Source organism: Rhodamnia argentea, chromosome 10 (genome assembly GCF_020921035.1).
Source record: "Rhodamnia argentea isolate NSW1041297 chromosome 10, ASM2092103v1, whole genome shotgun sequence".
Classification (NCBI taxonomy): Eukaryota; Viridiplantae; Streptophyta; class Magnoliopsida; order Myrtales; family Myrtaceae; genus Rhodamnia; species Rhodamnia argentea.
The window spans coordinates 16,105,359-16,129,592 of NC_063159.1; the positions used below are offsets into that span (position 1 = coordinate 16,105,359).

The 24,234-nt window shown below is 41.2% G+C and overlaps 3 protein-coding genes across 5 annotated transcripts; all 3 read right to left on the bottom strand.

Moving 5' to 3' along the window:
* Window positions 1-185: 185 nt before the first annotated feature.
* LOC115729743 lies at window positions 186-7,057 on the bottom strand. Its single transcript, XM_048271838.1, has 8 exons — window positions 7,029-7,057; window positions 6,307-6,508; window positions 5,505-5,564; window positions 5,135-5,383; window positions 2,822-3,233; window positions 1,809-1,849; window positions 706-1,729; window positions 186-606 (listed from the first exon to the last, which is right to left on the bottom strand). The coding sequence occupies exons 1-7, from the start codon at window positions 7,055-7,057 to the stop codon at window positions 707-709; spliced, it is 2,016 nt and encodes a 671-aa protein (XP_048127795.1). The 3' UTR covers window positions 186-606; window position 706.
* A 500-nt stretch (window positions 7,058-7,557) lies between these two features.
* LOC115730443 (thioredoxin-like 1-1, chloroplastic) lies at window positions 7,558-9,716 on the bottom strand. The gene is given in 4 exon segments (XM_030661056.2): window positions 7,558-8,225; window positions 8,771-9,112; window positions 9,294-9,548; window positions 9,550-9,716. Coding segments are annotated over 4 exon segments (906 nt in total). The 5' UTR covers window positions 9,577-9,716; the 3' UTR covers window positions 7,558-7,943.
* A 1,721-nt stretch (window positions 9,717-11,437) lies between these two features.
* On the bottom strand, window positions 11,438-17,941 carry LOC115730359 (U11/U12 small nuclear ribonucleoprotein 65 kDa protein). 3 transcript variants are annotated; one of them, XM_030661001.2, is made up of 12 exons: window positions 17,799-17,941; window positions 16,578-16,798; window positions 16,069-16,140; window positions 15,744-15,980; window positions 14,319-14,400; window positions 14,059-14,235; window positions 13,593-13,781; window positions 13,334-13,513; window positions 13,071-13,158; window positions 12,771-12,829; window positions 12,183-12,248; window positions 11,438-12,088 (listed from the first exon to the last, which is right to left on the bottom strand). In XM_030661001.2, exons 2-12 carry the CDS (start codon window positions 16,781-16,783, stop codon window positions 12,005-12,007), a joined length of 1,440 nt encoding a protein of 479 aa, XP_030516861.2. In that variant the 5' UTR covers window positions 16,784-16,798; window positions 17,799-17,941; the 3' UTR covers window positions 11,438-12,004. The 3 variants fall into 3 exon arrangements, with proteins under 3 accessions (XP_030516861.2, XP_048126978.1, XP_048126979.1); XM_048271021.1 differs by having other exon boundaries at window positions 16,578-16,794; window positions 17,759-17,914; XM_048271022.1 differs by lacking the exon at window positions 17,799-17,941 and adding an exon at window positions 17,673-17,733 and having other exon boundaries at window positions 16,578-16,794.
* Window positions 17,942-24,234: the final 6,293 nt, after the last annotated feature.

The window sequence follows — 24,234 nt, forward strand, 5'->3', positions numbered from 1 at the left end:
TTGCACCACCTATCCACACAATCATGTGAGAACTACTCAGGTGCAACCAAGTGACGTACATGAGCTACCGTATGCGGTGGTCTTAGTTCCACCGTGAAGAAATGCGAACTTGAAACCACGTTCAACTTGGTTTCTCAAAATTGAGAGCCTTGTGTGAGGATAGAGACCAAACTAGACCAAACTAATGCAGCACAAAGTGGATTGAAGGACACAAAAATTCATCCAGGGCAGAAGTGACAGCAAGACATCAGGAATCTCATGAAATTCTCTTATGGCAATATTCCGAAACGCCAACTTCTTTCCTTTGATCAACAATCAGCATATAAAGTCTCGGAACTTCCAATATCGGTGCTTTTGATGACCCGATCTTTCACTAAGAGACTTTGTTCATGCCAAGCACAAAAAACCTTGTGCGTGAATGTACGCCAAAATATGTGCCTGACCAGATCTAACTCCACAGTTCGTTCAGATGGGACCCTTTCAATCCTTTGTGTGGACAATTATAGCTCTCCAATACATCCCACTTCAGATCTTGCTGACCCAAAAAGGGTCCAGGAAAACATGGGATGACAATGCATCCAAGCCGAGGCTAGTATACAAGAATGCCTGCCCGAAAAGGTCGAAGCAAGTCAGCAGGATCAGAATATGAGAAAAATCTATGAGAACTAGAATCTTGATGGAGTATGGAGGTAGATGCTACATCACCTTAACTAGAAGAAACAGGACTACCGGAAGATACATGGTCCACAACTGGCAGCTTGCTAGAGGATGAACCGGCCTTGTCAGAGACTCTTTTGTGGCAAAGATCTTTACTGCCGCTCCCCTTAAACATCAGGTGCCTTTTAAGCCGATTCCCCAATGAAGAACCACCAATATTCCAACGCTGAACGACCCGAGGCCACTTTCTCTTTAATCTATCCTTAGTATGTGCTGAGGCTTTGTCATTTAGATCAAGCGAGCCCTCATCTATTGCAACCCCTCGACTCCTTCTTAAAGATCTTAATGCCATCTGCAACGACTCTTTCACAAATGGAGATTCCGAGGTGGGTCCAAGATACTTCAGGCACAGAGGACATGGAGGGTCATGAATCTGGGTTTTGGGTGTCATGTGCTCCAAGCAATCTGCATGGAACACGTGGCTGCAGGGAAGTACCCCAGCAATCGGCATGTCATTGCCACGTAAAATCCGATGGGAACTCCATGGTGACTTCTGCTGTAGCAATTTTCCACAAATTCCACATTTCTGATCCATTCCAGGGCCATAAGGTGATGTAATTTCCTCCCTGTCCGTGTTATCTGCAATAGCACACCTTTCTCCATCAAACCCTAGATCGTAACTACTGGCATTACTCCACCTAAATCCTTCTCTTCTTGAACTTGTGTTAAGATCTGGAGATGCCTCCAACTTTCGAAGCTCAGCAAGAGCTCTGTAAAATTTGTCCTCTCTATACGGACCGTCATCGTGCCAGTAAGATGGCGAGATACGATCCTCACCAGGAGTCAACCTGCCAAGGCTGCTGCCCTTGGCATCATCAAAGGTCTCGAAGTCAGACACCGGATTGTGAAACAACATTGGGTAAACAGCTTTTGACACGTGAGAGCGTCTAGAGTGACGACCAGGAAGAAAGTAGGGTTGCTGTTGTGTTGACTCCCAGGTGTCAAACTCTGAGAATGATGATGGGGAGCCAAAACTGGGAGATGCCGCAGCTGCTTTCACAGCAAGATACCTCTGAACAGAAATTAACATAGGATTCAGTACAAATTCACAATGAAGGAAACATAGTTCGGAAGGTGAAAGTATCAGTCACCTCAGTGCAAGGAAGATATGGAGATGTTCCAGACCTTGATCCTGATCAAGGAAAATACAGCAATAATCATTAAGAACACCAAACTCAATCAGAAGGGACGGAAGGAAGTTAACAAGTAATTACACCTTTCCACCTAATCCAGCATAAGAGAAAATTGGCACAGTTCTTCAAACCAACACACGAGTTAAGACTGAATTGGCCAATACACGCGCTAATGATGATGACGACGACAAAAAGAATGACATGGATCTATGGAAAATGCATGCACAATAAAATTGATAAGAAGAGTGCACGAAACACAATTGATTCTGTAGCCAACTTTCCATTCAAACCTCATGTACTGATTTATATTCCTAGGAATACGTACTCTTAACATACATGGATTATCTGCTTTAATTAACAATGTCTGTATTGTCATTCCAAGTTCTCCCAAGCTTGGGGAGCACAAAATATAGCTTCAATCACAGACCTGCTTATCACTTGGCCAAAAGAAAAAAGTGCCTCTACAAGGTACATAAGAAAGACATGTTTCGTATCCGTAAGTCTCAGTTCATCAAATAAAATCTAAGCAATTCCACATCACCAGCACAGACGCACTATGCATTGTTGGACCTCCGATGGTGCATCTGTGGTCAAGATTCATACTATTATCTTATACATAAACTAAGTGCACTGAATTAACATTTAATGCCAAAGAACTGATCTGACAATCCCTAAAAGAAAGTTTTCTGCCGTCTTGTTGAAAACAATTTACACCGTACACTTCAAAATTTTTAAGGAAAATTATATGCAGCAAAGGAAAAGACAACCAATTTCCACCAATGTGTATGAGCAAGGAGAAGGAAAAATAAGAAAACTGTCTGTTGAAATTGAAAGGGCATCCCAAATCATACAGTCTAACCTAAGCGAAAATAGATGTTTAATCATTCACATACTTAGCATCCAAAAACAACCACTTGTAAGACATTAGAATATCACATTAAATAACCACTAAAGAGAATAGAAAAGATTACCTCCAACTGAAAGGCCAGCCATCTCGCCCACTTTGAATTTTTGTACTGGTGAAGTCCACCGCCTAGATGCCTGAGCACTATGTGCAGGGCTATCATTATAAGAAAGTGCACCATCAGACACCGAATGGTGATGGTTCGTAATCCTATCACTACCCAACCTGCTTCTGCGTCTCTTGCGGTTTGAGGAAAATGATAGCCTGTTAGTTCCATAACCTCGAGGCAGCACATCTGATTGCAATCTACAATCCCATATCCTTGACGGAGGAGGTGAGAAGCTAGAATTTGTCCGCCAATATGGTTCACCTCTATCTGTGGAGTTATCGCCAACCCCTGATTCTGTGCCTGGTTTTGATCCATGTGGCCCAGCGGCCACACAACAAAGCGCACCCGTCTTGTTTATACTTTGCACTGCCTAAAAGGATAGGCAGCATTCAAGTCAATGGCCGAGAATGAAGAAGAAAGGAAGTCAGCATGCAAATTTTTCAGATGCTAAGTGGGACTAAACGGCACCACAGTTAAGCAGAAGCATGGCCAACTCTCAGAGAATCCTCCGAAGAAATTCAGGCCGTACACTTAAGCTGGTTGACCATGCTTCTCACTTGTATAAATCAATGTACTCTCTTGGGCTGCACTAGGTATCGTAGAAAAGATGAGAATCTCATTGGAATAGAATTTTAGCAGCACAGAAGAGCTCCTTTGTCAGAAGTTTACGCAATATAGGAGTATATAAAGTGAAAAGACTCTTCCAGACGACAGAGTTCTCATTATATCAAACATGAGGTAAGGAAAAGGACGGCTAAACCTCGCTATTCTCATATTAAACATAAAAGTTTGAAGCTTAGTCAGAAGATGTGGCTCTTTAGTTGCAGATGCTGGACAAGAGCCAAGAGGAGACAGTGCTTTGGTTACAAGTCTGTTATGCCAGCTAGTCAGCTCGTAGTGAACGTGTTCCTTAATTTGCTTGCCTCCTAAAGAGACATGGGTAGATATTTGGAAATTGGAAGAATGACCTTGATTAGTTAGACATCATGAAGACCTCGGTACAAAATGGAGCACAATGGTCCGCACTGATTCGAATAGCCAGTCTCACTTTGTAGGCAGAAGCCTTATTCTTGTTGTTGCTTAAATTAGAATGTATTTCCCCATATAACAACTGCCCGTGTTAGAGTTGTTAAAATAGTTAAAGCATACTACTTTTAGGAAAATATTGCTCAAATGAAGAGTAGTTCCGCTTCATGTTAGATGGATTTGAATAGATCAAATAGCTCAACAACTATGAATGTATGAAATCAAAGCTTTTAGGGAAAGGTGCAAATCTTGGAAAACATGGATATCCACAAAAATGATAGTATACTAGCGGGGTGCCACTGTAGATTCCCCTCGGTAATAAGATGAAATGCTCTCTTTGAGATTCAAGGTTAGAAATATCTTCAGCCATTTCTGAGACTCATTTCTACCCAATCACAGTTGACAAGCAACTACTTTGACCAGTCACCCCCAGAAAGACATTCAGAATCGTAAGTTCAAGCGAACATTTTCACTTATCAGAAATGAGTATACCACTGTTTGTTATGCTTAAGATAGCTTAGATTAGTTACCAGAACGACTTGTCTCAAGAAACAAATTTTCACAACGCCCAAATGTACAACTCCTGTCCAAACTAATCGCACACAGCATTTTCCTTCAGAACTTGGATCTAACTACTAACTGAAAATACCGCAAGAACTGCACCAACTATGGTTTAGAAAAACGTAAGGTTAAGGTGAGTTTCGATGAATTAGCATTAAAAGAAAATCCTCATACAAAAGGTCAAAAGACGAAAGTCTCGGAAGGCGAATATCTGAACCGAATGCCACAGGATTCTTTCCTGCCCCTACTCAACCTTCTTCAACTCAAATGATTGTAATCTTCTGAAAATAAGACACCACCGCATTCATTTGAGCTCCCACGTTCACAACACGGAACAAGAACTTGGTAGAATTGCTAAAAGCTCAGGCTTTCGGACAAACTGACAGGCCAATTGAAGCACCCACAACAACTGCCCCAAAGTAACAAAATGTTTCATCGATGAAGCCCAAAAACATCAGCAGAAGAAAGGACAAACAAATACCAGAATCCACTAAAACAACACATATCCGTGAACAATCGACAAAATCACAGAAAGCCCATGAAAGCCATGTCCAGCTGAAGAAATGACAAACCAGTGCATTGAAAAGAAATAAAAAAATAAAAAAAAAAAAGCCAGAGAAGCTCAGATTGAAAGAAGGAAAGCAAGTGCAGCCCCAAAAAAACAAGAAAATCTGGAGAGCATACCTCTGAATTTCGAACACGACAAAACCAGCAACCACCCTGAAAACCGGAGGAGAGAAGCAGAGAAACGAGAACCCTAAAAAGGGTCGCCTGATTCGGCTGCCATTGATATATTCTTGAAAAAAACAAATATTCGCGTTTTTTTCCTTCCCTCCTCCTCCTCCTCCTCCCTTGTGCTTTTCTGCGTGGAAAATGAGACAAAGAAGGAACAGGGTGCCAAAAGCAGCCGGTGATGGCGATGGCTCGAATGCGCTAACTCAATCAGATCAAATTATTTTTATACATCATGATTTGCAAATTATCATCGCAATCAACACCCTGTATATGTGTAGGTTATACCGAAAAGGGGTGATCAGATTTATAATGATATCACCTGAAAAGGGTCGAGTTCTTTAATCTTGAGGGGAATGGGAGTCTCTATCGTTTCTGGAATCTGCCCACGTAACGATGAACACTTTAATTATTGAACCTCCCGCTAGTACTGCCAAAATCGGTTCGTTTGCATTATACTGGATAGGGATGTCACGGGGAGACTTTCGCGATAATGCCCCTCCATCCGACAGCATTATCCTTAATTTCTCCTAATTTCAATGGTTGTTCTTCTCCCTTTTCTTTCATTTGCAATGGAAGACATTGTTCACCAAATCTGACAAGGGGCCGAGACATTATTAGACGGTCGATGCAAGATAATATTTTTCTTAATTTCTCCTAATTCATCCTCTCTTTTTTTTTTTAGTTTCATTTGCAATGAAAGGCATCGTCCATCGATTTCCCTGACGGGTCGAGACATTCTTGAACGGTAGATGCTGTGATTTTCCTGATGTGTCGAGACATTCTTAAATGGCCAATACACGTGTGGTTCGATAAATATGAGAACCTCATCATTGTCATTTTGAATGACGAAATTTCATGTTTTTTTACGTTGAGTGCGGCGATCCAAATTAAGATTACGTGAAAAATAACACATAGAGATAATCAAAAGACCGTCACGGATTCAATCTCCGTCCGAGTCAATTAGAACAGAAATCGAGAAAATTATTTTGGAAATCGAGCGTCCATGTCCTTATAGCATCAACCAATCTATAAGTAACGATGGGCCGACAACCCTAAGAACAATGGGCCTTGCAAAAGGGAGTCTTGTAGCCAGCTGATTAGTGCTATAAGTAAGGATCCACTGGTCCAATTTCAGCCCACTGGGCCATCGCCACCTTCATAAAAGAAGCAAACTTTGCATCCTTGCACAGTTTGCAGACTTTCGTTCCTCTTATCGCTCCACCGATCTTCGGGTTACCTAATGATGGCTGCACTTCGAGACAATAATCCGCAATTCCTCGATGGCTATTAGAAGCAAACTTTGCATCATTGCTCAGACGACATCTACAGCAGGTCAAAAGTCACCCAGGTCCCTTTAAATTCAATCGTTCTCTTCATTAAGCGAAACACACGTGTCCATCCCACTTAATTTAACTATGCAACCAAATCCGTTCCGAGACAAGCAATGGGCTGGCGCGAGCAGATCCACGAACAGAGTCGCTTTCAAAGGAGCGCGAGCTGTGCGTTCTTCGCGGAATTCTAGCGGACAGGTGCCCCCTCTTTTTCCGTTGGGACGATGTTTCGTGCGCGTCTTTCCTTGGCCGCCCACGGGCTCGTTCTTGCGTACTGCAAGGGAGGGGCCACGCAGAAAAATTGAAATTTGATTCAACCTCCTCCATCCCTTTCTCTCCCCATTATCGATCCCACTTCGATCGTGTTCGATCAGGATTTGATTAAGCCCCGACATCGACAAGGGCTTTCTTGTCTGCCGAGGACAGCACAGCGCACATAGCTCTGTTTTCAGTAGTCTCTTCTCCTTTTCAATTGGTCCCACCCCTGGTTTGAAATTTGAATTCTTTCCCACCTAAGAAATGGATTTTCATCCCCCGACATCACGGGCAGGAATACGTGGCCCTACGTACCAGGTTTTCTGGGATTACTATTGATCTGTCGGTAAGCTATTAGGACACTAAAACCACCATGTTGTTTATTGACAATATGTGACGTTAGCACCACTTCAAGAGTATGGCTGAACGGTTGAACCCATGTCACCGCCTGAATTTCAGACGCTGACCGAATTACTCCAACATTCCGGAGTGTGAATCACACTACCGGATGAGAAAATTACCTAAGGTACATTGGGAATTCAAATTCAAATAACTCGACCAAGGGCCTTAGTATCAGCACTCCAATCCTAGCGGTGTCTAATAAGTTTAACTACGGTGATTGATGTGCCCTGTATAATGAGTTGCCCGCTATTCTTGGCTTCATTAGAACTCCCACGGCATCGTAAGAAATGCCCTCGAGATAAGAAGCGGAGAACAATCACGACTTCAGGGAATCGATCAATAGTGCCACCAAAGACACCCACTAATGGACTCTCCAGTAAACACGAGAGACGTAGGCATTCATATCTCGCATCTCAATTCACCGACAAAACAACACAGGACAGAGGGGAAAGAAAAACAGGGACCGCTACTGGGGAAGTAGGCATACCATTTTCCATGAGCAGGGCTCTATTTTGGCCACCAAAAATGGGGAAAAAACAGTAATCACTCATCTTCTATACAGGAGGAAGCAGAAGACAGCAAACTCATCAAGCTCTCACTGGAACAACAGCAGGGGCTAGGATTGCAAAAACCAGATCCGGACACCCCGCCAATCCTTGGGACACTACAATACACTAGCTTAGATACACTACGGATGGCATAAAGAGGGGACTGTACATTGGGAGCGGCCGAGCGCTAAGAGCATTTGGTTGCTTGATAAGCTGATATCATCATCTCCCGGATGTGACCAGAGATTTCTCGTCCATGTCTTGAGCAGACTTGGGAGCGCTCAATGGAAGCGGAAAAGGAAGGCCCGGATAGGACGGTATTGGTCCTACGGTAACTTCTTCTGCAGGTGACCGTGTAGGTTGAACTGGTTTTGGGGTGTAGTTGAAGGACAAATCTTTGTTGGCTGCAAGCGCGAGAAGCTCCTTCTCTTCCAGACCTTTGGTTGGGCTGAGGCTGCACCGCTCTGGGGTGTGCTTGGCCAATGCATCTTTGAACTTCTTGATCTGTGAATTGATAAATGAAATGAGCATCGTAACAGCAAACCAAACACACGGGAACCAAAGATCCAATCATAATAACCGATGAAACGCATTAGGGGCTATTGTTTCCACCACAATCTACTAAAAGTCTACTTCGGGAGCACCCATCAACGAATCTAGACGTTTCAACGAAACGGTCTTTTGAAAAATTTTGCCCAGGACGAACAAATCTAGACTCCAATTATTTTTCAGCTCTAACTAAAACTACCAAGTCACAAGATACTTCCTGATCCCAAAAAAACAAAAAAAAAAAAAGTCACAAGATACTAAACAACCAAAGTCCTGGCAAATACAAGGAAGAGAATCCATTCAAACATCAGAACCACTGTGCACCGAACCACCATGTGCACAGCGTATCGCAAATCATTCAAAACCAGTTTGCTGTGAGACAAAAAGCACCACAAACTCGAGACCTCGTCGCTCTAGAGCTACAACATGCCTGACAAGTTCGATCCTTCGACATGAAAATGATTGCAACTATCACCAATCGAATGGGACAGGAAACTAACCGTGGCGTTGGTGCAGCTGAAGCTGCAGAGCCGGCCGTGAGCCCCTCGGTAGAATCGAAAGAAGGGCAAGACATGGACATTGAGGCTGTAGCACATGGACTTGTGCTCCTCATAGTTCACCTGGAGGAACTGAACGTCCGGGTTCGTCTCGGCAAACTGGCATATCTTGGGATGCAGAGCCTTGCACCCACCGCAACCTGGTGAGAAGAAATCAACGACGACCAGCTTGTCCCCTGCATTTAGCAACGAGTCCACAAGATCTTGCGCGCTTTTCACTTCCTTCATGTTCGGTTGCACTCCTTTTTCCCACCACTTATGAGCTCTCCCAATTAGCAGACCCCCCTGTGAAAATTAAATTCACTGTCAACCCATGAATCAAGAAGCCATTTATCGGACTAATTACCAAATAAGCCACCGGATAAGGATTTTCCCCAAAACAAACACCATCACAGAAATGTAACCCAGATACCAAAACAGCGTGTTAAAACGCCAAAAAAAGGGCGAATTTTGGGCCCGCTCGCACCTGCCGCGAATTGATGCGAAACCCTAGAGCAGCCGCTCTCTTGGGCACAGCTTCGATTCGGCGCGCGACGATTCTCTTGCCGTGAAGACCACTCCTCGACCACGAAATCGACGACGATCCGAGCTCCGGCTGCTTCGATTTCAACGAAGAAGGGCCCGGCCTCACCTGGAATCTCGCGAACCTCTCGTTCTCGCAGCTCTTGGAAAATCTAGGCACGCCATCTTCGCTCCTGACTCCACGATTCGACCACAACAAAGCTCGTTTTGCTGGTAACCACGGCCATAACGTTCTTCACATCCAACGGACAACGACAATCGCAAGCAGCACAAAACCCTTTCCTCTATCACTTTGCTCGTCGGAAAAAGGGGATTCTCCAGAGAAACTCGTTGCTTCAACAAAGTTCGATGCTTTGGCAATTATACAAAACGTAAAGAAAGAAAAACGCGGTGAGGCCAGCAGTACTGGATAATTCTAGAGCCGCGGTGTGGGGCTCGATTTGATATTAGCCGTCGGATTTTTCGTGATTGGGACGTGTCGTGATGAAATCGGACGGCCTCCGCGAGCTCGTGAGGTGTCGACGGATAAAGTTGGTTTCTCCACGTATGCGAGGCGTGGATGGTCGTACGAAAGCCGGGAATTTTATGGTGGAGGAGCGGTGCACGTGAGCGCCGGTGCTTTCATACACGTGGCGTCATCTGACTGCGATGGACGGAGAAAAAGGGGCAAAAAAGAGATGGAAGTGGATATCATTTTGGATAAAATGCAGCGGTGGTGCCACGTCCCCTTCACTGCTAGATGGGGGCCCCACTTCCGGTCCGGGACTTCCTCCTTTACCCTTTTTTTTTCTTGCTCCCCTCAGGTCTTTTTTTTTTTTGGTCAAATTTGTTTTAACGTGGAATAATTTCAAAAATCATCTCCACACAAGTCAATTTACATCCAAGGTTTAAATATTTGCGATTCAAACTTTTCATTTTCACTTTTGTGCTTTCATTTCAGATTGTACTTATCATCGACTATGAATTTTCATTTTTACTTACGCAATTACCATTTTAAAAATTACAATTTTCGTTGCAAACTTGAGCGCGTGCCTTGAATCCAAGAAAATTCAAGCTCAATCATGATATCAATCTCGAGCCTTACATGCGGAGAGAGACAAATAGAAAGAGGGGCTAGAATTTGCACTTGATCAAGGATATTTTGACATTCTTAACTCGGTGTTCATTGGAAATGAGGGGAGGTTAGAATTTGCGCTTGGTCAAGGGTATTTTGACCTCCTTAATTCGGTGTTCATTGGAAATGGGAGGTATATATTACGGTACCTAATCATGCAAAATTAATATGGAAATGAAAAGCAGGGATCATTTTTAGAAATTTTCCCTTTGAATATTTGATAGACTCAAAAGCATTCATTCACCCTCACGCTTTAGTTCTCTACATCAATTTTTAGCTTAACTTTTTAAGTGAATGGTGTTATACTTTGTCAAAAACTAGTTTCCTTTGCAATCAGCATAATCATACGGCCTCCGAACATCGCGACTGATGTGATAGGACAAAACACGATAAATAACAAAAAAAAAACAATAATAAAGAGATACAGAAAAATAGTATGAGCAAAAAAAAACATTGAAATTAGAGGATTTTGAGGAGGTTTTAGTGGGTGTGAAAGTTATGAAAATAATTTGATTTTGCATCTTCATTCGCGCACATTTTTAAAATATTATCCACTGAGGGGTATAATTAAAAAGTTTCTAGAAGTGAGACTAAACGCACACTTCCCTTCAATAGATAGATAGAAACATGACAGTATAAGATGTCGGATGCCGATCGGCAGTTTGTGCGCTTTAAGACAAAACAAGATTAAAAAGTAAATTTCAAACGAAAATTTTGAGAATTCCAGCCCAAAACCATTTTTCGCATCCGTTCGGACCATTTTTCAGTCTTCTTCTTTTCTCTCCGGTCCTTGTTTTTCCTCGGGCTGTTTTATCAGAGCTAGAAAAGCAGGTCACCTCAGTCAGACTCGTCTGAGACGGCGTAATGGTTCGGATGCTTGGGATCATCTTTACTGCTTTGCAGTTTCTACGAAAGATTTAGAGTCGAACTTTATATGGAGATCAGAGTTCACCACAGAAAAGGGGAAAAAACTGAAACAAGAACATCAGCTGCTAACTGGATAATCTAAGAAATTGCGAAGCTCTCCACAAGTGATGTCCATACAAAGTTGAGGTCCCAAGCTAAGCTATGCAGCTCCCCTACCCATTCCTACCCAACAACATTAGGAACCACAGATTTTCCCTTGGCATACTAATTACCAATTATAACGTCCAGGATACGCATATCTCATTGGACAATCGATGTACCTGCAAGCCGGTTCTTTATATGCAACAGAACTTCCAGACAGTTGGAGGTCATTTGGATCCTACCTCGGACAGCCTTCCGCATACCTGCTCAGTGAGCTCATTTTGTGGTTTCAAGTTCTGCACATGCTTAGGGGACTAGGCACTGAACAACGGCATAGTGTTCATAGGTGCCGTCGAATTCCTTCTTCCTAGGGTCAAAGCGGATCCTTGCCCACCCAATAAATCCAGCTTGTAAGTAATCAGCCAAAGTATCGGTCACCATCGTAGTTGCTTAGACGTCAGATGAAGACATTGGAGAGTCCCGTTTTGTCGGGCAGTCACTACAAAAACTTGCTTCGCATGACAGCGACCCGTCTAATTAGTTTTAGATGCAGAAGGGTTTCGGCCAAACTGGATAATCATCGGCTTGCCTTTGAATACATATCCATTCACTAGATTCTGCAACAAAGAAACCATCATTGCCCCAGAATTTTGAAAACTGTGGCAGAATTGACTGAGGAGCTAAAAGTTTAAAATTTATAGTAATACCTACCAAAGCACGTTGCGCAACTTCGATGGATGGAAACGTCACAAAAGCTTGGCCCCTCATTCTTCCTTCCTAAAATTCAGTAAGTTCATTAACAATGGTAATGACGAACCATATAAATTCTATAAGAATGCTCGTCTATTGCAACACCCTCTACAGAGGGTCGATGCAGTTCTTTACAGAGGGTCGACGAAGCTCTCGACTCGTGTCTAAAACCAGTAGAAAACAGAACTAACAAGGATAGAATGAAATTTCCTAATGTTCTTTAGTTGTTTATTCCAGCAAGACCTGGCAGGCTGGCAATATATTGATTACTGCAAGCAGGAATAATTTGAACTTCAAAAGCATAAAAGAGAGGCTTGAATAGGTACTCCATGTTTGAATGGTTCACTGGCCAAAGTAATTGAAAGGTATACTGGATAAATGCTTGGTTTCTAAGAAGAAAGAACTTGACCTTTAATATCAGACCCTAGAGAGGCTCCAACCATGAGAATGCACTTCAACAACTACTGTCTTGTCAATACATACACTATTTAATTAAAAACGCAACAGAATAGAATACGTTAAATGAAAAGGCATCAATCCTTTATTTACCTGCATTAGCTTCACATTCAGGGTGGATTTGGCATCATCCGCACTTCCAAACAAAGAACCTTCATCAAATTTCAAGCAAGAAGTAAGAACCAGAGACACACTTCACAAAACGATTCACTTATGAGTAACACAGGCTCATCCAAGAACAAAGGACAATTGACTTCAAAATCCACAATTTAAGATTTGATCTTCTACTCCTTTCATATGAAACAACAAAATACTTCGAGGAATATATTAGAAGGACCAATCAATACTGACCAAAACAAAATAGTTGAGAGCATCCACCCTGAAAATACTTACCAAATATAAAGTAAAAGTCATCCATAATAACATCTTTGGCCAAATTCTTTACGTACAAGACCGGTGCAGGATTTCCAGGAGTATAGTTCTGCAACATTAGAGAAGGGAATTTCATTTCTTATGCTTGATGCTAATAAAAAGTCCATATCGCCAAACATTGGCCACTAATAATTATTTCTAATTGAGCGTGGCTTAGTGAATTGCATCGGTTCATCTCAGAGAATCAATTGACCTATAGGCTTGCATTTTAGCATGCACTATACCTTAAACATTGGAAGAGAGAGTATTTCTTCAGGAGGCAACCTTCCCCTCTCCAGTTCTTCTTGAGTTGCAAATTGTTTCTTCTCCAATTTCTCTTGATCTGGCTCTTCTATATCGTTTGTTGTGCTGTCATCTTTATGTTCATCAACCGTTGAAACTTTTGGTTTTGGAGTAATTTTTATCTAAGAAATTTCAAAATGAAAAGCTTAGAAACAGGCCAAAATAAAGTTCAACTGATAATTCATTGCTTCTGCATACTACCTGCAAAACAGTGTTCTTCTTCTTAATCACTGGGATTTCTTTTGGGACCAAGGTGGCAGGTTTCACACCCACAGACTCATGAGCCACATCTTTATCTATTGCAGGACCAACGATAGCTTCTTTTCTAGCACGCTTCTTACCAGATCTTACTGTTGAAGATCCAAGAGAATGGGCTTTGTCATCAACCTCCTAAAAAACAGAGATATGTTCTTCATTATTTGAAGCTGAAAACTGCGAAAAAAAAATTCTCTTTTCAAAAGCATGCAATGGTGCAGATTGAAATGGAACCAAAAAGCTACAACTTTGCTCCACAACTGCAAAAACTACAGGCTAGTACAAAAAGTTGAAGTAATAAAAGAAACTTAGTGCCTTAAATATTCTGTTGGGATACTAATCAGTCACACAAGTACAGATAGGGAGCTTGACGTCTCTCAAGGAATTAAACTATTTAAAAGGAAGAGATTACCTCTTCTGAGGACTCAAGCTCGGACTCTTCACTGGATAGGTCTGCCGCCAAGGGCTTTGCAGATGTAGGAGGGGGAGGAGGTGGAGCTGGTACAGCCGCTGATGGTGGTAGGGGTGGAGTGGGTAATGCCACACGAAATGGTGCTGGAATGTTCATTTTGTTCATCAAGTGCAATACCTAACAATGGAATGCAAGGAATCATTCAACATCTCCCATGCACACATTGTTGTCACATATCTGTGCAAATACACAACACCCACCTGAGTGTAAAATCGAGGAACGGCAATAAGAGCATTCACAATATTGGTAAGAATATTTCCATCAGGTGGGGGATAGGCATACCTGTAAATGGAAGCAAGTTAGTCGCTAGACATGAACCACCTAAATCCAATCAATTGACTAATAACGCAAAACTGTGTCAAAGAAACAATAATCACTACAGAAATAAATTCTACGACTCAACATAGAAAGCCAAGAGCTTCTAACTATATCGAATGTTATCATCCTGACATCAGATGGTGAACATTTCGTTTATGACTAAAGTAACAAAATCAAGCAATCATAATCATAGCATAGAAAGGGTGCATCCAGTTTGACCTGAAGGGTGCAGATTATAAATGAAAACCATGTACCAAAGGATACAAGATGTCCAGGCAGCAACAGAAACAAAAAAGATGCTAAACTAATGAAAGGCTGGATCAGGTCCTTCCATTTTTCATCCACCAACAATGAACATATGAATATCTAAGACAATGTGTTATGGAAAATGTCCATATGCACATTCACTTGAGTGAGAGAGAGAGGGGGAAAGTAAAACATGGAACACCAGCTCATCAAAGACCCATCAGAAATGATTCTTTTGTAGGCTCTACAAACACAAAGAGATGCAAAGTGAATCTTTCTGATGTCTTTGCGTCTGTGGCTGAGGGTAGAACTTTAAGAAGGACCTCCAAATAAAAGCTTCCAATTGACAAATTTATATCCATGTACACCGCAATCAACGAGGAAGGAAGCTTTACTACAACACTAACCATCACAGCCGGCAGACTCATAGCTAACCAAGAGAATTTACAACTTTCCCAAAGGAGCTACACCAAACTATAATTTGTGTTCCATTGAAAGGTCATAACTTCTAAATATGGGTATTCTCAATTTAAAGAATAGAACAAAATGTTCAGTTTTCCACCAAGAATCAAGGTGTATACAAAAGATAGATGGCTAACAAGTGAGGTCTTACACCACGCATGAGTGAGCACATCAGAGAGAGAGAGAGAGAGAGAGAGAGAGAGATTTGGTTAGATGAGATGCAAAGTACAGTTTATCCATGACACCTTGAGTCTTTTCATTAACTCCAACATTCGTGCCTTCTCTTCCTTCATACGGTTACACGCCAATGTTGTAAATAGCCGTGATAATTTTATCCTAAAAATTGAGACACTAAATTACAGCTTCTATCCAATATCCTAAACTGATTAGAAGATTATGCAGCGTTGCAATACGTCAAATATGTTGAATCTTTCAGCAGTTGTCTCGGCTTTTTAATATTGGGTATCCCATCATTGCATCATGTGAAAACTACAACCAGTTGAGGGACATTTTTTTTAATCAATCTGCAATATAGGCTCGCACACAAAAAAAAAAAAAATTAAGTAAAGGCCAAGCAAAGAAGACTAGATGAAACTTACTCAAGATGAGGAGGGAAGGGGTAATCTACACCAAGTTTTGGAGCAATGGGCTCACTAGCAGTAGCAAAACCACAATTTGAATTTTCATTATGATCCCCAGGCAATCCAGCCTCCTTTGTCACAGTGGAAGGTGCAATTTTATCATTTGCAGATGGAGCACCTTTCCCTCGAATCTTGTTATCCTTGCTATCATTACTGGCTCTTTCCACTTTCAAAACTCTACCAAGAAACCTTAGCCTAGCCAATGAAAAGCAATATATCCATTTCAACAGTTGATACAAACTACTATGGCAGGCCATCTGTTCTGGTAAGAAAATTTAATTACCCATTCAACTGGCACTGTGCTTGATAAGCAAGTGCTTCACTTTTGAAATCCACAAATGCACAATTCTTCAATCTGGTCAAAAACAGAACAAAACTTTAATGTTTCTAATGGCGTTTAAAAAAAAATGTTGCCAATGGACTATAACAACCTTGAAGAACCAATGAAACTACTTTTCATCACCGGTTTTAAACCTGGACCAGACCAGCTGATTCAACCAGGAACTGAATCACGGTCCGGTACTGCTTTCACTTAAGAATCGGAGTGGTCAAGAATCGGTCAAGCCTGACATTGCCTTGGTTCAACCAGTAAACCTAATGATGACTCAGTTCAACCAGTAAACCCAATGAAGCGGTCAGCGGTGTGATCAAGTCTTTGACCAGTCTTTAGCTAAAAGTAATCTGGAGAGCCGGCACCAAGGGGATTGAACCCCTGGCCTCAGGCATGCACGCTTAATTCCTTACCCAACTGAGCTAGGCTACTTTTAACATTGAGATATTGTGAGCAGTTACCTCTCTGAAGTGCAAGGACGAACAGTAGAAGCCCCGTAATGTGAAAGAAGTCTAGAGAGCGTCTCTTGGGGAATGGCTTCGGGAAGGTGACGAATCAAAAGTGTAATAGGCGAGTCTGCTGGCAATGAATTTGATGGTAATCCTTGCTGATGCTGAAGACCATGATAAACATTGAAGGATGCCTGAGAAAAAGGCATGCCATCCATATTTTGCTTCCCTAGTATAAGAAGTAGAAAACTAACTTAATGAAACTGCGTAAGGCAATTGTCAACTCATTGCAAGCAGATAATGATAAAGACTGTTCTCTTTACTCACCATTAACTAGCTAGAATCACTTCAAAGATGCATGTTTCCCAGCTACATAAGTTAAATTTTTGCCAGAATTTACAATGAGGTACGTTTTGAACATTTCATAAGATGCCACACAGTATGTCAACAGCAACACTAATAAAATTGACCCGTTGAACTTATTTCCAAGGTAAATGTGCCAATCCAAAAAATAACTAATGCCCATGGAATTTGCAGAAGTCTCTTGAGAAATGCGTAAGGAACGTGGTTATTGTATCCTAACAACAGACCTATTGTATCCAAACACCTAACTAATTTCCCTATGAACAGAACAACCCTTTTGAGGCCAAACCTGAATCTATTCTCAATAAATGGGTAAAACATTAACAATTTAACCATATCGGAAGAGTCAAATGAACATCAAATGAATTATCCCCCAGGTCCAAGACCACCAATTAGCTGACCATACAAATATTTTAGTTAATGGCTGCATAGTAAACATCTCAAGATACCCCAGCAACAGCGGGGTTAACTCACTGATGCCACGGAACTTCACGGACTAGTTCCTTCTAAGTACTTTAATCAAACACCCGGCAGGCAACGCCTCGTGAGTTCATGGACCCATTAGGCGCTAAAGAGTTACGACGGATACACATAACCACTGCCCTGCCATTGCTGCGGGTACCGTCGATGGTTAAATTCTCGAGTTTCAGAGAATCAGAGAGCACAAAGCCTCCCGCCCGGGAAAATCAGATGCAATTTAAACTTAGCGATGACAATGGTCAAGCCAATTCGAACCGGCAATTCACAATCAGATCAGATAGCAGGAACGTGGAGAGAGACATGCACGGCCAACCGCAAGGACAAAAAAACACAGAGAGAGAGAGTCGCACCGCCACGGCCAGAGTCGAGGTGAGGTGATGAGTTAGCTAAAGCGAGGTGGTGACCTGCCGAGACAGAGAGAGAGAGAGATGGACCTAGAGGTCACGGCGGCGAGTGACGGCGGCGAGGTGGCATTAACGTTGATTTAGAACACCGTTGAAGAAAGCTATTGAACTTGGGTTCGTGAAAAAATGGCTTTGTTGCTCCTCCTCCTTGGAATTAATAAAAGAAAATTGGCATCCCAAAAAGAAGGTTTAAAAGATAATTATCAACATAATCATCTCCTCAACCATAAACATGCTTAGGGTACGTTTAGTTCACGAAAAATTCAAAATCTGAAAAGCATTTTTCAATAAACGATCATTTAGATATTTTTAAAAAATTAGCGATCGGAAAATATTTTCATTATCGATAACTTCTTATGTCTAACTATTTTCGTAGACATCAAAATATATTTTATTTCATTCATTCTTTCAATAGTTATTATTCTATATGTGAATATAACCATAAAATGTGGGCTCCACTAAACACGTGGCGGCGAACTAATGAAGAGGAATTTGATGGGTTTTTCTCATTCATAGCAATAAACATGCTTAGCCTCACTCTCACTTTAATATGACCTTAGTTTCCCTACCATAAATGGAGAGAAATGCAAATAAATAAGGTTACCATTTTGATTTGACTCCTGCCCCCCCTCTTTTTTACCTCCCATCAAGTAACAACCATTTCCATTGAGTTACCATTGATTTTCTTTATTGATTTATCTTTAATCATCATATACGATTGCTCGAATCTTATTTTCAAAAAATTATCGAGGCTTTAACGAGTTTACAATTCATCTACTTCTTTATTTGAAGTAATATTAGTATATTAATTGGCCATCGATCATCCTCGCGTTGGCTTAACCGCTAAAACCATTGAGTTTTTTTGTAACCAAAGTAGGTTGGTTCCCTCAATAACTTGATTTCGTGAGTGTTTTACTCTCTTTGAAATTTCAAAAAAAAAAAAACAGTTTTTAATTTGAATTCATAGATGTTAGACGTTAGCGATCGACGGACCTTGCCGGGTCCTAGGATTGAGCCCTAAAATGTTGCTTAGACTTGCCCATCAATGAAAGATGTAGAATCATGTGCAAATTTTGGTTAATATTGATCAACTTGACTTCAAAAACACTGTAATTTATAGTTTTTCAATTTTAATTTTTTTGGTAATGTGGTGTGCAAATCTTTGGAGGAGATGAAAAATCAAGGTTTTCTCCTGCGGATGAGCCTTTGTGGCATGTCCATTTTGATATACGTCGACGGCGGGTTTCACGGATGCGTTCATTATTTTAACGTGTCGATGCCAGCACGCCCTGCAACCCTAATTGCCAGTCATATCCCTTTCTTTTCGTGATGACGGGGAATACCTTCTATTTGCTTTACGTATGAGGGATCCCGATGTCCGGACGAGATCATAGACGAAATGATTTAAGGATTTACTTAGGTCCGCTTGTGTGCAAATCTTTGGAGGAGATGAAAAAGCAAGAGATTGTACAGTTTTCTGATGGCTTAATAAACATACTTCTATAGGGCAAAGCCCGTTGGACACGAGCATCACCTGAGAAATATGGGAGAAACAGGGGAAGGTCAATCTGAGCTAATTGTCGAAGGGGACTCTGGGATTTTGTAAGTCCATTGCTGATTGTTTGGGCTTGGTTTGTAGCCAACGGTTTAAGAGTACGCTTGTGGGTCGGTTGATGATTGGATTCCATCCATTGGCCCATTAGTCCAAAACTCCATGGGCCGGTTTTTTTTTGAAATCGAATGGACCTCCAAGATGGGTTGGCCATAGCGATAATGAGTCAGCTTATCTTCTACGAGCCGACAAGCTCGATTCGCGTCTTCGGCGACGAACCTTTTAAATGGGTCTTTGCCACGAGGAGAGATTTCTCGACCGCTAGCATCTAGATGGGGCTACCCTGTTGGGCTCACCAACCTCGATCATTGTAGGTGCGAGACCTCTATGATAAGGCCTATATAGGATTTTCCAGTTCCAATCGCCCCCACCTTATCCTTTTACTCGTAATGAAAGAAGCAGAATCGAATAAAAAGTCGGGACGTGAATTTTACCTGCATGACATCTCCCTCTCTTAATAAGGATCCGTAGTAAAAATTTTACAGGGAACGCTCCCTTTGATCCCCGTGGAGCACTGGACTGTTATCCAACACAACGCCAGTAAAAATTTTAGAATAGATTTCGTCTCAAGGAAAGAGCGGACTTCAATAAATGTGTTTCGTTGGAAAACCTCTCGAAACATCTAGCCAGTAACTAGGCAGAAAATTACTGTAATTTGCAATGCACCGATTGTACTTGTGATACGCACAATTTTCATGTTTATTTGAAAATCTGCTCTATACTTAAACGAATGTCTCGGGCACACTTAAAAAAAAAAAAAAAAATTCCCTGACAGATTCCCTTAATCATATCTTTACCTTAGTGCTTCGAGAATAACGTCGAGGCAAAGAGAAGATGAAAAGGAAAGGAAAGAAAGAAAAAAAGGTAAGATTGCATAAGTGGAAAGCCATTAATGATTAGGCCATCAATCCCTTTCGGACAAAACAACGATGGGCCAACCAAAGGCCTTTGAACTCCTGTTCATCGTATGACGACATCTGATGACTTCCACTTTTTTTCTTTTCGCCCCCCTACGAAAAGAGGAATTTACAAATTAAGCCCAATCGTTGCTTTCTCCAATGTCGCAATCTTCATTGAGATAGCCGCACACGTTCTCTCCTTGCCCCTATAAAGTGCAAAGAGGCTTAACGGAAGATTTAACTTATTCGCAAAGTTCTACCCCTGCAAAAAAGAAAGATTAAAAAATTTGCAATTCCATCGCCAGTGCCCTCTCTTAATTTTGGGATTGGGTGTTAAGCATGATTAGCATGACACACGAGGAGATCACAAGTCAATTTGGAGAAAGAGAAATTTACTGTTTTAGGTAATTGGACATGTCCCATTGATTGAAAATCTTTATTTGTAGCTTTTCTTCTTAACGTTCGTAAACACTTATGATACTAATATCATAACACATAATCTTGTTACCTTATGTTGAGTGTAAGTTCCATACCATAAATATCACAAATGCCTTAGGCTTTTCCTCTAAACTTCCCGTATCGACGTCAATGACTCCATTGCCCCACCGAGCGACGACAGTACGCGCATTCCTTTTTCTAGGAAAATGATCAAGTGACTGTTTTTGATCCACCGAGAGATTAACAGCCTATTTTAGGCCACAAAAAAAAGAAGGTAAACAATTGTGTGAAGCTGTTTTTTTTTTTTGTTGTTAGAATTATGTGGAGTTCACCCCTTCAAAATTGATGATTCATAACGTGCCGTTACTTTCACGGTGACCTAAAAAATGTTGTGCTAGCAAAGCTCCTTCTATTTCGTTATTATTTGCTTCCAAGACCAAAACAAATTACAAAGGGAAGTGAAAAGAACGAGCCAGAACAAGTTCTGATGAATTTGGTACTGTGTGGACCATAATTTGCCAGGACCATATTGAGTGACTTCTTGGAACTCCTGTCCACGTTATTCATCTTAACGTGTACCCTAGACATAGACTTTCGATCAAGCTTCGAGAGCAATAGGACTATCAATGTACACGTATAATCTCCTTATCGTACCGACAAGATCCATTTTCAATATGGCTTTCGTGCAAATTCAGTCATAAACTAATTACCTATCGGATGTTGTATTCGAGGGATACAGATTTTCGACCGTAACATCGGTGTAATGGACTCTCTACATTATTTCTATCATATCAAACTCTTATATTCTCTTCACTAGATTTGATAGCAAAAAATATAAGTTTTTAAGAACATAGAGAGAGCTACTTGGCGTTGATAGGTCATCATAATTTTGCTCGAAAAATCTTCAAAAAGTCCTAAATTTATTGTACAATAGCCAATTCGGTCATAAACCTTTTAATTATGCCAATTTAGTCTAAAATCCTTGGACGACTCGTCAATTTAATCATAGATCTTTTAATTGTGTCAATTTAGTCCTAACTAGTTAGACAATTTGCCAATTTAGTAATTTAGAAAATCGTTGATGTGTACTTGCAACCGACATACGTAATGTGACCGATGCCGACATGGATAATCTTTGAATTCTTTTAATTTTTATGAATTTTTCCATTTTACTTGCTTTCCTTGGTTGGCAATTGGCCACAAGTGAGAGCTTGAACCTCATGGCTTGGGCGAGGCTACCCTTGCCAGATCTCGCGAGGGCGGCCCTTTTTCCAGGCCGTGAGGGTTGAGCCCTCGCCAAATTCAGCGTGCGACCCTCGCCCGTGGCCGGGAAGAGCCGCAACGCCCTCATTATCCCTCGCATGTAGGTAGGCGTGGCCGAGTATCAGCCATAGGTGAAAGAAAAGAAAATGACAACGAGTGGGGAGCGTGATGGATCATCCAAGAGAGACAAATATAAATTCTCGTCTGTTTAGTCAAGATGAAATTCGCAATTTTTTTTTTCAGAGAATCCTTTCCTTATCTATGATTCTATATATATATATAAAATAAAGTTATTCAAAAATTGCGTCCCCTTCGTTTCACGAAAATTGGATGATTAAATTTTTTTTTATTAAAAATAATCTCTTACATCGCATGAAATAATTCGTTGATGAAAACTATTTTCTTCACGGACGACAATTGATATTGAAAAACATCTTCGTGCACAATATAAATATTTACCTTCATTCATTTTTTGTAAACTATACTAGTGACCAATTTTTAGAAAATTATTTTTTCGAATCGTCCATTTTTTCGCGAATCGAATCAAAAGCAGCTTTCGCTTGGCCAACAATTCTGGCGGTGCAATATAACACTCCTTGAAACAGCTTTCTTGAGCGCGACCTGCTTTGCCCCTGAACGATGCTTCTTATAAATCTACTTCCACATGAAGCTGTTCAAGTTTCCGGAGAACCCGCATTGCTGTGTGCATGATCAGTCACTTACTGAAGTGAAGAACACCATTGGCGACCTGGAGGGCAACTCGGTTTTCTTGGTTAAAACCATCAACGTTAGTTTCAGAGAATCCCTGTCTGAGTGACAGAGAATCTTGCCCTAATCTCTTTTCCTTTCCTTAATGGGTCCTCCGTCTGGTTAATGATTTGAACGTACGTAGCCTCTCTCTCTCTCTCTCTCTTTGTTTTCTGGGGTTCTTTCACACGAAGTTTCCATCTTGACTCGGTCGCATGCGCGTCTTGAATGGATCAGCTGGGGAAGAACTCCTTGGCGAACTTTCCAAAGCTGCAACCGAAACTTTCCATCGCATTCCCTCATCCTTTTTCTGTTCTCCACGCGGGTCAATCTGGCCAAACGTGGCAAGACAATTCGGATAGAGATGGACGGACCTCCAAGTCTCCAACCCTAATCTGACATGGATTAGTCAACTGCTGCGTCACGAATCGTGCGGAGGATAGAAATGGCCTCGTCGATTCCAGCAAGCGTTGTTGGACGTGTTCGACCCTCTCTACACATCTCTGTCACTCCATATGTGCTCTCAGGTGTAACTGGCCTGGTCACCGCCCCAACTAAAGACCTCATCCAGCTTTCTAACTTGAAGTTAAATGTGATTATCTAGATGATTATGCTCATTAGGAGAAAACCGAGGTGACCGTAGCTGACCGCGATGGACGTTATTAGTCGTAGGATTATAAAGAAAATTCGCCCTTAATAATATATTCTAAACACCGTCCGGAGAGACTAGATGTTGATTTTTGAGTGGAGAAAATTGCTCAAAAAATCCTAAACTTATTGCATTTTTTTTCCAATTCTGTCATAAACCTTTTAATTTTATTAACCGAGTCTTAAACTTTTTCACATTTTGCCAATTGAGTCCATTCGGCCAAAATTAACTAGATGGGCTTAATTGTCAAAACGTGAAAAGATTTAGGGCTCAATTGGTAAAATTATAAGGCTTATGACTGAATTGACAAATGTACAATAGGTTCGGGACTCTTTTGGACAATTTTCCCTTTGCGAGCACATAGAGTACTTAAACAATTATGAGGGGGCATGCATTTAAAAAGAAGACGTTATACTACGGTTTAGTAAGAATGTGTCCCTAACGATACAATGGTAGTATATTTAGATGTACCACTTTTTTTGTAGTTTTGTACCCAATTTTCATTCTTATTGCCAATAATAATAATAATAATAATAACCAACCTCAATTAGAGTGACTTACAAGCTTTTTTTAAAATTTAATTACCAACTAAGTTTGAGATATCAACATTGATTTTGTTTACTTATAGAAACAACATAAGTCCGCCATCATTCGGATAATTTTCCGCAGATATACACAGTCAAATCCTGAATTGATTTAGGTTGCATAGACCGAGGAACATCTCTTTGATACCGTTTTCTAGACGAGACTTTGAAAGTTTGATTTGCTGAGGTATTCGAGGAAATTTCATCGAGAAATTTAATGAACCCAACTG